Source organism: Poecilia formosa, unplaced genomic scaffold (assembly GCF_000485575.1).
Source record: "Poecilia formosa unplaced genomic scaffold, Poecilia_formosa-5.1.2 Scaffold43, whole genome shotgun sequence".
Classification (NCBI taxonomy): domain Eukaryota; kingdom Metazoa; phylum Chordata; class Actinopteri; order Cyprinodontiformes; family Poeciliidae; genus Poecilia; species Poecilia formosa.
The window spans coordinates 2,682,049-2,694,344 of record NW_006799982.1 but is presented as its reverse complement, the minus strand read 5'-3'; the positions used below and the strand labels follow the sequence as shown (position 1 = coordinate 2,694,344).

The 12,296-nt window shown below is 41.5% G+C and overlaps 1 protein-coding gene across 3 annotated transcripts in view; it reads right to left on the bottom strand.

Moving 5' to 3' along the window:
• pcdh7a (protocadherin 7a) overlaps positions 1 to 12,296 on the bottom strand; it is a 69,467-nt gene that overhangs the window by 47,642 nt on the left and 9,529 nt on the right. For all 3 annotated transcript variants that reach the window (XR_001662059.1, XM_007551726.2, XM_016671307.1), the window contains one exon: positions 6,182 to 6,964. Coding sequence is in view for 2 of the 3 variants with exons in the window: in XM_007551726.2 (XP_007551788.1) it covers positions 6,182 to 6,964 (783 nt within the window). In the remaining variant the exon portion in view is untranslated. The remainder of the gene's footprint in view (positions 1 to 6,181; positions 6,965 to 12,296) is intronic.

Here is a 12,296-nt window from a genome sequence, read left to right as displayed (position 1 = left end):
TTCTGACGCTTTCTCTTCAGCAGAAAAGAAAGCGCCTCCTGATGCCGTGCATCCAAATCCATATGATCCTGCTCAAGTGGAAAATCAATGTTTACAGGGTAAGCATGTGTTCCACCTCCAGCGCCGGGCGTCTAGCAGAAACACACATCTGTCTCTTTCCCTCTGTATTGTCTGAGCCTTTCTTCAACTCACGTCGTCATGTCTCAAAGTCCTTCTGACTTCATTTTCTGTGGCTCGGGTTCCCTCTCTGATGTCCACCGGTTCGCTGTGCCCGTGTCCCCTCCCCGTCGCAGGGTCACTGGATCAGCTTTCAGTCTGGCTCAGCGGCTGATCCCCACTTTGGTTACCTCGTCCTTCTCACCTCCTGATTACCCCACACCTCTTCACCTCTCCACACACTTACCCCTTAAGCATATGGCGGGTTGTGCGGCCTGAACTTGGAGAGCTGGTATCATCATGACCGGGGTCACGGGTCGGTAACGGCACAGTCGGCCACTGCCGGCTTGTTTGTTTCAAGGTAACAATGGCCTCAACTCCTGTGAGCCAAACGCAGGGCATGTAATATCTAAAGAGTTGTTTGTGTGGATGCATGAGTGCGCCGATGGGCTGAGTGTCAGCCGGTGACAGACGCTCATCATATTTAATCCTGAGGGGATTTTGTGGAAATGAAAAGCTGCTTTTCAATTTTATAATCCCGTAGACCTAATCTCTGCAGCCACGTTCCCCCCGTACAGTCCAATTAGTCCAACACGTCTGTCCGGATGAGTCCTATTCACCGCAAATCTCATTCCCCAAGCCGACTGCATCCAACGCCGACCTTCACGAAATGTTGCAGAAGCATGCAATGCACCAAAAAAAAAGCTGCTCTGTCAACTCACCTGTTTTCACTGCAGTCTTGGACTTGTTAGGGAGAGCGGGGGCATTGATTAGACTTGGACTCAATTAGTTGGAGTGTGTGTGTGGAAGTGGGTGTGTGTCTAGTTCGATTCAGCCTTTGTGGCACCGCGATCTAACCCACCCCTTCACACGCCCGCTGGGTCCAGAGAGAGAGAGAGGGGAGGGAAAGTGCACACTACAGTAAAAGAAGTGGCACTAGTGAAATCGCTGAGTTGATACATTCAGAGGTCAATGTGGCGCAGGGAAGACGCAATGTGAGGAGTGGCGAGGGGGTCTGGATATATGATCAGACATATGGTAAAGGAAGCGGGAGACTGACAGAGAGGACCGAAAGGTCAGGGTCAAAGAGACATGGAAAGTCATGGAAAAAGGCAAAGAGCTCAGTATGAATATGATACTATCAACTAAAACACAAATCATTACTTAAATATTCAAAAGCTTTTGCTGTGGTTGACTGATGTGGGAGCCATAAGGAGAATATTGAAGTTGTGCGTGTATTGCGTATGCGCAATAATACACCCAACGGAGAAGCAGGGCATTTTTCCCTATATTGACTGCAGTACCATGTGACTGCCATGATCATTAACGTGCCCTGATGCCAACGGGTATCCTGATGACCCACATCTCAGCAGTCCACTCTCGCTGTCTGGCTCCTGCCCAAATACAGACCTCTCTCACTTGCTCTTTCTCTATCTTATGCTGTTTCTCTGCCTCTCCCCACTTGGATGCAAGTGCTCTAACCTTCCTCTGTATGCTTTCAACATTAGAGCAACCGGCCTGCACCCTATTTTGTTAATGACACTGGAATCTTTTCAGACTAAAAGCTGGGAATAGATGTAGTTTTGATGTCAATTTACAAAAAAAAAAAATATTTTTTAAGGTGGAAAACTATCTACATGGCAGCAATGTGAGCATTAATTATCAACTATGAGGTACTTTTAGAAAAGGTTGGCTCTGACTTACAGGTTTTTTAAATTATTGAGCCAATTTAGGAGTTTGGACCTACTTAGAAAAGCTGCAGACATAACATTTTTGCTTATGTAGGAACATTTCTCCTCAGTCTGCAAGTTTCAGGTTAATGTAAAGCACATTTCCACATAAGTGTACTTCAAAAACCATCTTACAGTGCCTTGTAAAAGTTTTATAACCCTTGAACCTGATCCTTGTTTTTCCGTTTTCAACCACCAAATGTGAAGTCATTTTACTATGATTTCATGAGACAGACGATTAGAAAAAAAGTGCACAATTGGGATACCAAGGTTTTACATGGTTTTTACTTGAGACTGTTATCTGTATATTATTTTCAGTAGGAGTATATGTCTACCGGCTTTTCTAATCTAAAGATGAAAATGTTCCTCACAAACTTTTGATCTAAAGCATTCATTCTTTATCTGGCTGTGTTCTTACGGTAGTTGTTGAACTGGGAAGTGAACGTCTGGCCCAGTCTGTTGCAGCTTCTAGCAGGTTTTCTTCAAGGATTGCCCTTAATTTAGCTCCGTTCATCATCCCACCAATTATTGCCAGCTCCCATTTAGCTTCTGAAGAAAAGCATTGCCCCGACATGATACCGCCCTGACTGTTTCATGGTGTAGTGATGTGTAATATTAAGCTTCTGAAACATGTTTTTAGTATTTATGTGACTTCTGAAAACAGTTGGTTGTAGTAAATTTTATTTAAAGAGGGCTGAATACAAATGCATATCCCACTTTTTTTTAGATATGTAGTTACACTTTGAAATTTGAGCTTATAGCATTAAATCACAATAGCGATGTTTGAAGCAGTAGTTTGAAAAAATAGAAAAAAGAAAATAAAAAATGTGTAACCCAAAAGATTATTATTTTTTTAAAGTAGGACATAATCGTTAACTTCCCAGTGCTAGAAATCGCCAAAGTTGATACTAATAAACCTTCCTTTATTACAAAAGTTCTGTTTTTTCAGGTTAACAATTTCAAATAAAGGATACTTTAATTAAATGTGAACTGATTTGCATAAAATAACACAAAGTTAAATATATATATGTATATTGAGAGGTATCATATGTGTTTTCACCAGAATAAAAAGATCAAAATAAAAAGAGCTGAAGGTGTGAAGTGGTTGAGTTGACATTGAATGAACCACATTTATTAAACAGTAGGAGTCTTGGTGTGCTCAGTCTACCTTTCCACCCACTTCCCTTGTTCATTTTCAGATTTATTTATTCCCATTGATATGAATCTGCCTCCTCCCTCCTGCTCTCTCTCTCTTCAGTGAACAGCTAATATTTGAAAACATAACCAATGCCATTAAGCAAGATATCGTGTCATCTCATTGCCTCTCTGATGCAATCTTGCATTTTTTCCATGACGCTGTGTTTTCATAACTTGCCTTTTTCCCGTTTTTCTTCTTTTCCCGTTACCATTTCAAGTAACCTAGTTCATCTCCTGATGTGCTGACTTCAGATGAAGGCATTTTAATGCTTCCAACGACCCAGTAAAGTAGCTTTGAAACTTCCTCTAACTCTTGTTTTCCCCTGATCCACACTCCTCTCACCCCCTCCAAAACGTCTATAAATCTCTCCCACTCCTCATCTGACACCCTCCCAATTTCTGTTGGCATCCCGATTCTTTCATTTGGCACGTATGCATGTCACCTATTACTCCCTGGGTCTTTCTGTTACCCACACTCGTTTATATATAAATGCATATGAGTTTTTAAAATAAGCAATCCCTCAAGCTCTGAGATAGGAACCCAGAAACCTGCAAGTGTCTCTAAAGTGTGCGAATTAACCAATTCTGAAATGTAGGTGAGCAAGGTCACGCTTCAGTGCACAAGCTCTTTAACACACATGAATTGAGCTGTGGCTGAAACCCCTGGATTGTGATGATTCGAGTGGTAGAAGGGGAGGAACGGGGGGCGGGGGGGACCCTCACTTCACCGAGGGTAGTTAATTACCCCATGTGATCAATAATTCATTACACTGTCAGTTTGTGTGTCTGCGTGCCTCTCTATGTGTGCTGGCATGTTTTGAGAGCACGTAAAGCATGAGTGCCAAAACTCCCCCAGTAAGCAGTTTCTTTCCCAGGGAATGGCAGATTAAGAGGATTGACTCCGTAATGGATTAACCTCCGGAGTTTTGTGTGCGTATGCATATGTGCGTGCACAAGCGGCCGGCCCGCATGTGTGCGCGGTATGTTTGAGCAGGATCAGAGTACCCCCTGTATGAATTGATTAGCCTAAGAAGCTCTTCTCCTTCCCTTTTAATGACCACATCAGCATTCCCCCCACCCCCCATACCCCGCCAAAGCAAAAGCTGGATAAATGTAGAGCTGTCTGTCAAGGAAATGAGACGCCGCCCCTTTAAGTAGGGTTAGCTGTCGCTCAAATATCACTCTTGTGAAGACTCCCCATGGACAAGACAAACCCCCGCTGTGTCGGGATGTCTTCAGTGATAGATGGTTCCTGTGTCTGTGTGTTATTGCGTGTGGGCTGACTGACCGTCTCTGTGCACCGTTTATTTGTCAGCTTTTAACTGCAGTCTCCTGTGGCTTCCACCAAAGTCACTGCATCCATTATCTATGCAACTGATATTCATTATGGAACAAATGCATAGGCTAACTTGAAAAAGGCAACAGCTTGAAAAGGGACACAGAATCACAGAATGGCCAATTACTCTGTTGGGATAAGGTGCTTTCCTCCTCCTTTGAATGTCTTTGCTCTAACTTAGCTCATCAGGGGTTCATTTTAACAGTCTCACACATGAATGCACACAACTGTGCATGGATGCAGAAGTCCACATTCACATATCCCTGGGCTACATTGACTCATGTGCCCTGCAGTGGATCTTGCACAAAAAAACAAAACAAAACAAAACAAAACAAAACGGGGCTAATGTTTGACACAGAACACACACAAACTCTGACAGCAGCGTGTCGCTCAAAAGCCTAGGATGGTGACACCAACACATGCAGGCACACACTCTTTCTGACAGCTATTTTGTGGAGATAAAATGGTTTGTAGACATTAGTGATGGGGTGTGCAGGACGAGTGTCAGCAGACGTGGGAGGGAGAGAAGATGAAGCCATGATGGAAGCTGCAGAGTGGGTAAAGAGTCAGAAAGCGAGCCTGCTGAGAGTTTTAGGAGAGATGGACATTACCTCGAAAAATAATTTATGCCCCCTGAACTTTTTCACTTTTTGTGCAACTACCAAACTTCAATAGATTTAGGTTATCTTCTGATGGATCAACACAGAGTAGTACATAATTGTAAAATGATAAAACTTCTAACAAAAACAAAGTTTGAGTATTTTCTTTCTCTTATCTGTTAATCTGATAGCTCTATCAAATAAAATCTAGTGCCCAGCTGTGTGTGTGACTTAATTTCAGTTGAAATCCAGCTGTTCTGTAAAGGCCTCGGATGTTTGCTGGGAAGGTTTTATTGAGTAAACAGTCTCACGACTTCCAAAGAAACACAGCAGACGTGTCAGGGATAAAGTTGTAGAGCAGTTTGCAGCAGCACAGAAGGATAAATGATAAGTGTCCCAGTTACAGGACAAACTCCTAACAATGTTGCCACCATCACCCCAGAGCACCTCACTAGAACTTCATACAGATATCTGTTCAATCTATAGTTCAGAAACAAAAAATATGGCACAAAGGCAATCCTTTGACTGTGAGATACATCCAATTTATTGTTACATTTTGATTTTGCTCCAAAATGATCATATTAACAGATTAATTATCATAAAATTATAATATAAAAAATATTGTTTTCAATTATTAGTTACATAAATATTCTGTTCTGGAGGTATGGTGTTACATTTTCCATGACCAACCAGCTTTATGCCAACATAGATGTAAATTCATCTTGAACAAAAAACACACACACACACACACACACACTCAATAAAACATGGTGGTGGCAGGATCATGCTATGGGGATGCTTTTCATTACTAGGGCCAGAACAAGACATGGCTGTTCACCTAAAATAATAGGCTGGTCAAGAAAAGCAATATTTAGAGCAGAAGTCTAAGAGCCATAATTTTTTGGCTTACATCTACACAAAGTGTGGTAAAAGTATACCACACTTTTTATGACTTTATGTAAAAAAATATAAAATTGTTCCAGTTCACAATTATGCACTACTTTGTGTTAATGTATAGAATAAATTTCAATGATAAACATTATAATATGTGGTTGTAATGTACTGAACTGTAAAAAAAAATTATTTTCCAGGGCACTGCAAACTGAGGGAAGAGGCTCAAAGTGCGATTGGGAATCCACATCATCCCACTCCAGAGGTCCTACCTGTTTGCTGTACTTGTTTGCAGCCTGGCAGCTGTAATCTGAACACTGGTCCGATCCCAGGGACATGGCATCTGCGTTGCCACTTCCTCCGGTACTGCTGCTACTGGAGCCGGCACTCCCCACACACCCACCGCTGCCCACGAAGGTGTTGGAGGGAGGCAGCTCCTGGACCGCCTGGTGCTTCTTTCCCTCTGCCGGGGGCGAGTGAGGCTGGAGATTCACTGCAGGGAGAGGTGAGCTGGATTTGTAGTGCCTAGCCAGATCGGGGCTTGACTGGTGTCTTCTCCCACCGCCCATTCGAGGGCTGCCAGGATCACCATCCACAGCGCAGTAGCGGGCTGCTAGGCGCTCACTAGCACTGCTCAGTTCCTCCTCATCATCATCGTTGACGTGACGACGCAGGCCGTTGACTGTGACGATGCCGCTGTATAGAGATCTGTCCGATTTCCCTCCACCTCCAGCTGTGCCTCCGCCGCCTCCGCCACGTTTATCTCGCCGCGGTTTGCGACCACGGTCGGATCCACTGCCTCGGCTGACTTGCGGTTGAGCCCCCGTCGGACTGAAGAAGTCTTCCTCTGGCTCCTTCTTTCCAGCCTCGTAGCCATTCTTGCCCTGCGTGCCACACTGCCTGGCTGTGACCACAAGAAGAATCACCAAGATAACTGCCGCTGCTCCCGCTAGGACCCCAATGGCAACGCTGAGGCGCTGTTTTCCCAATGTACGTTCACTGTCTGGGTCCCCGGCAATGTCTAAAGACAGTGGGGCCATCAGGCTACGGGCCACCTTGGAACAGAAAGAAAAATAAGATAAACAAGATTAAACAAACTGCATATTAATAAAAGCAAAAGAAAAGAAAATCCCAGAATATCGTTCTGAAGAGCTGGCACAGTTGGTGTGAGCCACAGAGATACATCAAACAGCATCTTCATCGTAATTAAACTTATCATTCTGTTTAGTGTGGGAGCTTCTCAGTTATTCCCAGAAACATAGAGTGTCACTAAATATGTAATTGCTCTTGCCTTCGAATTGCAGCATTTCAGGTTGCTCCTGTAATTCTGCAAATTTATCATATCACATCCACAGCAAGTATGAGGAATGTATTGGATTAGACCGCATTAAATCATATTTGAGAAAAATCAGAGGAAACTTTAGATCCTGAGGTCGGGAGCAGCTAGAGAAGCTAAATAAGCAAAAACAGTCAATAACTGTGAAAATGAAGGCAAGAGGCAGACTATGACTTCATCCTGAGGCACAAACACATCTACTGTCTCATCAATAAACAATATCCCTTTTGTAAGCGATAGTGTAGGCGTGGATTGGTTAAGGATTTGTTTTCACAATTTTTGCATCGAGAATTCAATGGATGGAGTAAAAGGAGGATGTTTAAAACATGTAATGCTCTATGTAATGATTTTTAAGCTCTTTTCTCTTTGGGCCTTCTCAGGGTCTTCAGTTTGCTTTGTAAGCTAACAGCTTTTTTGTTGTAAATCCATTTCAATATCTATAACAAGAACATATTCAGTGTGTTTGTTTGAGATAGCACACACACACACACACACACACACACGCACACACACACACACACACACACGCACACGCGCACATACACACACACACTTCTGATGGGTACATTGTAGTGATTCCATTCATTTTAGTAACATGACTGTTTGACTTGTCTAACTTATTAGCCATTATCAGAATATATTCCACTGTGAACGGTTTTTTCTTCTGTTTTTGCTTTTTTGTCAAACTAAAATGATCACCAATTTTTTTTTAAATCAGATAAAGATAAGCTGAGTGAACACAAAAAATTGTTTTTAAACAATTCTTTAATTTCTGATAGGGAAAAAAAGAAAGTTATCCAAAACTAACCTGGTTCAATTCACCCATCTTAATTCTGCACCCAACCAGAAAATCCCAAACAACATGTAGACATCTGTTTGTGACCATAAGCTCTAGAATATTTGGGCTACGCCATAAAATACACAAGCATGTCAATTAATGAAAAGGTAGAAATAAAAAATAATCATAAAAATATGAATTAAATTATTACATTAATAAATAAAATGGTGCTAACCTTAAACCGATCATTCATGCTTCTAAACTCTCCAATGTAGCCGAAGTAAAAACAATTCTACAAAGAAGAGAGGGTCAACATTTCTGCACAAGCAATGTGAGGAACTCGTTGAAAGTTTTCACAAATTCTTTAAGGCAGCTGATATTGGTGGCACGATTAGTTATAATATTTATGGATCTTTTACTTTTTGACAGATGACCAAATTGGTTTATATACCGTTTTTCTCTTAACAAATTTAAATTATTTTAAAAGTGCTTTTGTTTTTGCTACCATTACCTTTTTGAGATCACACTTACTCTGATGTTTTGATATTTTAAAGTTGGGGTGCCCAAGTCCAGTCCTCGAGAGCTTCTATCTGCCAACATTCAGACATTCAGATGCATCTCTGCTCCAACTCATCAGAATCAAATGGCTTGATTTCCTCATCACCATGTCATTCAGTTCTGCAGAGGCCTGGTAACAAGCTATTCATTTGATTTCACTGTGTTGGAAAAAGAATGCACCTGTGAGTTGCAGGATAGGAGCTTTTGTGGGCTGCCGGACTGGACTTGGGCACCCCTGCTTTAAACGTAACAAAAAAGAGGAAAAACAGAAGAAAGATGAAAGGGAGGCTAATACATTGTCAAGCAAAGTAGCTGCTCCTTTTCTAAGCTTCAACTCAGACCTCGCACCAGTATTAACCAATAACCCACAACCCTAAAACTACATTTGAGACAGCACCAGAAAAGACCTATTGGTCCTCGGTCCAAAAGACATTCACCTTGAATTTCCTCTATTCAAGGTGAATGTCTTTTGTTTTCCAACCCCGTAGGCTGTGTAAAATGCTTTAAAAGAAAAACCAACCTAAAAGGCATAAAAGACGCAAAAAAAAATCAAAAACCAAACATAAGACAGAAAAAAGAATGTAAAAGGCTGTTAAAATAACAAAGACTGCTAGTGGGGTAAAAGGACATAAAAATACAAATACAACCATTTGGGTCAATGTGTGCTAAAAGTCAATAAAAAAATATGTAGTCAAAAGGAATTTAAATTGCTCCAGAGTTTGTGGGTTATACTAAAACAAAAATGCACTCATTACATAGTATTGTGAGTTCCTTGATAAAACAAACATTCAGAAGATTAAAAAAGTTGCGGAAATCATTATGCAGATACAAACACAAAAATACAGACTTTAATATCGATGTCCTTTCATTTGAGCAACACTATTTTTGATTATCCAGAACATAACCAAACCCCACTCCTGCAGAAAATAACAAACCATATCTTTTGCCTTAACCTAATCCAGACATTAACCCTAAAAATGATGGTAAACTCGATAAGAACAGCGCTTTGATCATTATGGTTTTAAGAAGATAGGCCAATGAAAAGTCCTTAAGTCAAAAATAAAAGAATATGCTCACAAAGACAAGCTTGTACATTTGTAAAAGGATCATTAAAACAATGTTGGTTATGCTGAAATACAAACACACTCATTAAACACTATTGTGTGCTTCTCAACAGGAGAAATCAAGGCTGTACAGTTTTATTTCAGAAGATAACGTGTGAAAAATGTGTTCGTAGGAGTCATTATGTACATATACCCAAACACGAACTCAGACAGCGATGCCTGTGCATGGTCTATATAAATACACACCAAGTGTAAGCTGTCCGTTAGCGAGACGACTCATTCCGCAGCCTGCACCTTGTCGGGGAGCTCAAACGACAAAGACTTTGGCCCGGATAGGTGAGGAATGACAGACTCTTATAATCCCTGCTGCAAATAAGACTGGTGGTAATAAGGCTTGCGGGAACATACAGGAGAGTGACTGAGGCATCGTGCTTTGAAGTGGCCAAGTAAAATAACTTCTGCACAAGCTGCAGTATTAGTAATACAGCAGAGAATTTGCTTATATGCCTGCGCTGTGGAACTGGCTTATTAGATTATCTGAGACAAACACAGAGGAGCTACATTATTGCCCTCTCTTCCTCTTGTTCCCCCCCGAGCTAAGAGTGACACTGTGTTACGTTCATTGTTCCAGCCCCATCCATCTGTGAGTTAAGTTAAATTGTTAGTGAGTTGTGTTTGTTTTAGTCCATTGTTCTGCTTCCACTGCAGAGGTGCTTCTCTGCCAAGCTCTGCTCCTCCCATCACAACCCCTCTGCTCCTCGTGGTGCCTGCAGTATTCCTATCCATTCTCATTCTGCTGGGTATGCGTCGCTTTATTTATTTATTTTTTTTCCGCACACACACTATGTGACAGTTCAGAGCAAGTTGAGTGTGCAGACATAAATAAAGCATAACCAGTGTTGGAGGGTACATGCGTGTGAGTAAACTCCTGCATGTGTGACAGTGTGCAAAAAATGAAGTCCAACATCAACTGCCAAGTTCAGACAACTTCTATGTGTCTATAGGTGCAGCCTTGGAACCATATGTTTCCAAGGGCTTCTGATGCGTTCTGAAATCCCAGTGGATTCTTTGATTCTGCTGTGTGTGCTTTCTTGTCGCTGGACTTAGCATGGCTGTCTCTCTGCTCCACTCTCCAAGGACTAGGTCATTGATATGTTACCACAGATGCTGGAAGTATGACTGATGCAGTGTTTCTCTCTCTTTCAAACAACAAAGAGCAGTTGTTTGAATGCAACACAGGAGGAGTTAATCAAACACGTAGAAAAAAGCTTATGACAGAGACTCTAATCCAAGAACAAATACACTGATTTTCTACACATTTCTATGTCAAAATTCTGTATGTTCGGAGACTCCATATTCCGCCATTCCCAGTTCATTTTTGCCAATATTTGTATAAAGGATAAATACAAAAGTTCAAAAGTGAATATACCTCATATTTCCTCAGAGGGCATGGTTTTGATGGATGGATGGATGGATGGATGGATGGATGGATGGATGGATGGATGGATGGATGGATGGATGGATGGATGGATGAGTGCAAAATTCGATGAGTGGATTTAGATTATGAAGCAGGAAACAAAAAGTGGAGATACTGATACGATCCCCAACTCTGTTTTCTCTACCATGCTTATCCAGACATGTAAACTTGTAAATGAAATTTCAGACTTATCCAAATTGCACAGGATCCCTGAATACAAATAGAAAAGCACCAATCACCTTAGCCATGCAGCCCGGCTCTGATAGGCAGAGTTCCTCAAAGGTATTCAAATGACAACAATGACACACAAGGTCCAGAATGTCAATTTCCACTTTCTCGAGCTCAAAGCCTTCAGCATAATATTACAGATAATTACCAAACATGTGGTTCACCCAGTACGGTTAGATAGAAAAGAGCAGAGTAATTTTCTGCTGCCGTGGTGCGGCGGTAGCAGCCGTTTTCGTTCCCTAATTGCATCTGGCATCCGTCCACCACCCAGTTTGACTTCATTATGAGATGGAGGTATTCTGTCTTAAATGACTTCTACTCAATTACGCCACAAAGTTCCTCCCTACAATCAAACTAAACTGTGCATGTTGTACTCAATGGCGGCTTTCAGACCAGCTTAGCCATATTACACCCTATTGTTTGATTTAATAGCCGCAGCCATTTAGGCACGCTGCAGATAATTCTACCTCTTACTAAGTATTCTCTTCTAATCCTCACATCCTTGATTTTTCTTTTTTCTACTTTTCAGTGTCACACGCATGAGGTGCTCTTCCTAATAACCAGTGTGATGAAATGTTACAACTGCTATCTGTACTAACTTGCTTCTTTTTCTTTGAAAGAATCTGAAAGGCTCTCACTGAAAGACTCTTAAGTGAAACGTAGCCTCATTCAAAATAAGGATCATAGTTCCTCATAAATCTCAGAAAGCGGTTTTAGCTGTTTCGCTTTGTGACAGTTGGCAAACCCTACAAGGTGTAAGAAGCAAACAGATTTTTACTGAATGAGTGAGTTCCTGGAGATTGTAGTCTTTGCTGCCTTTGGGAGAACCTCAGGGCATAAAATAAGTCAACCAGCAACTTCCAACATGTGTCCACATTCTATGCTACAAACATTTTAATTGATTTTTTCTTGTGAGTTCTTAAAGGGACAGTATGATATATATATA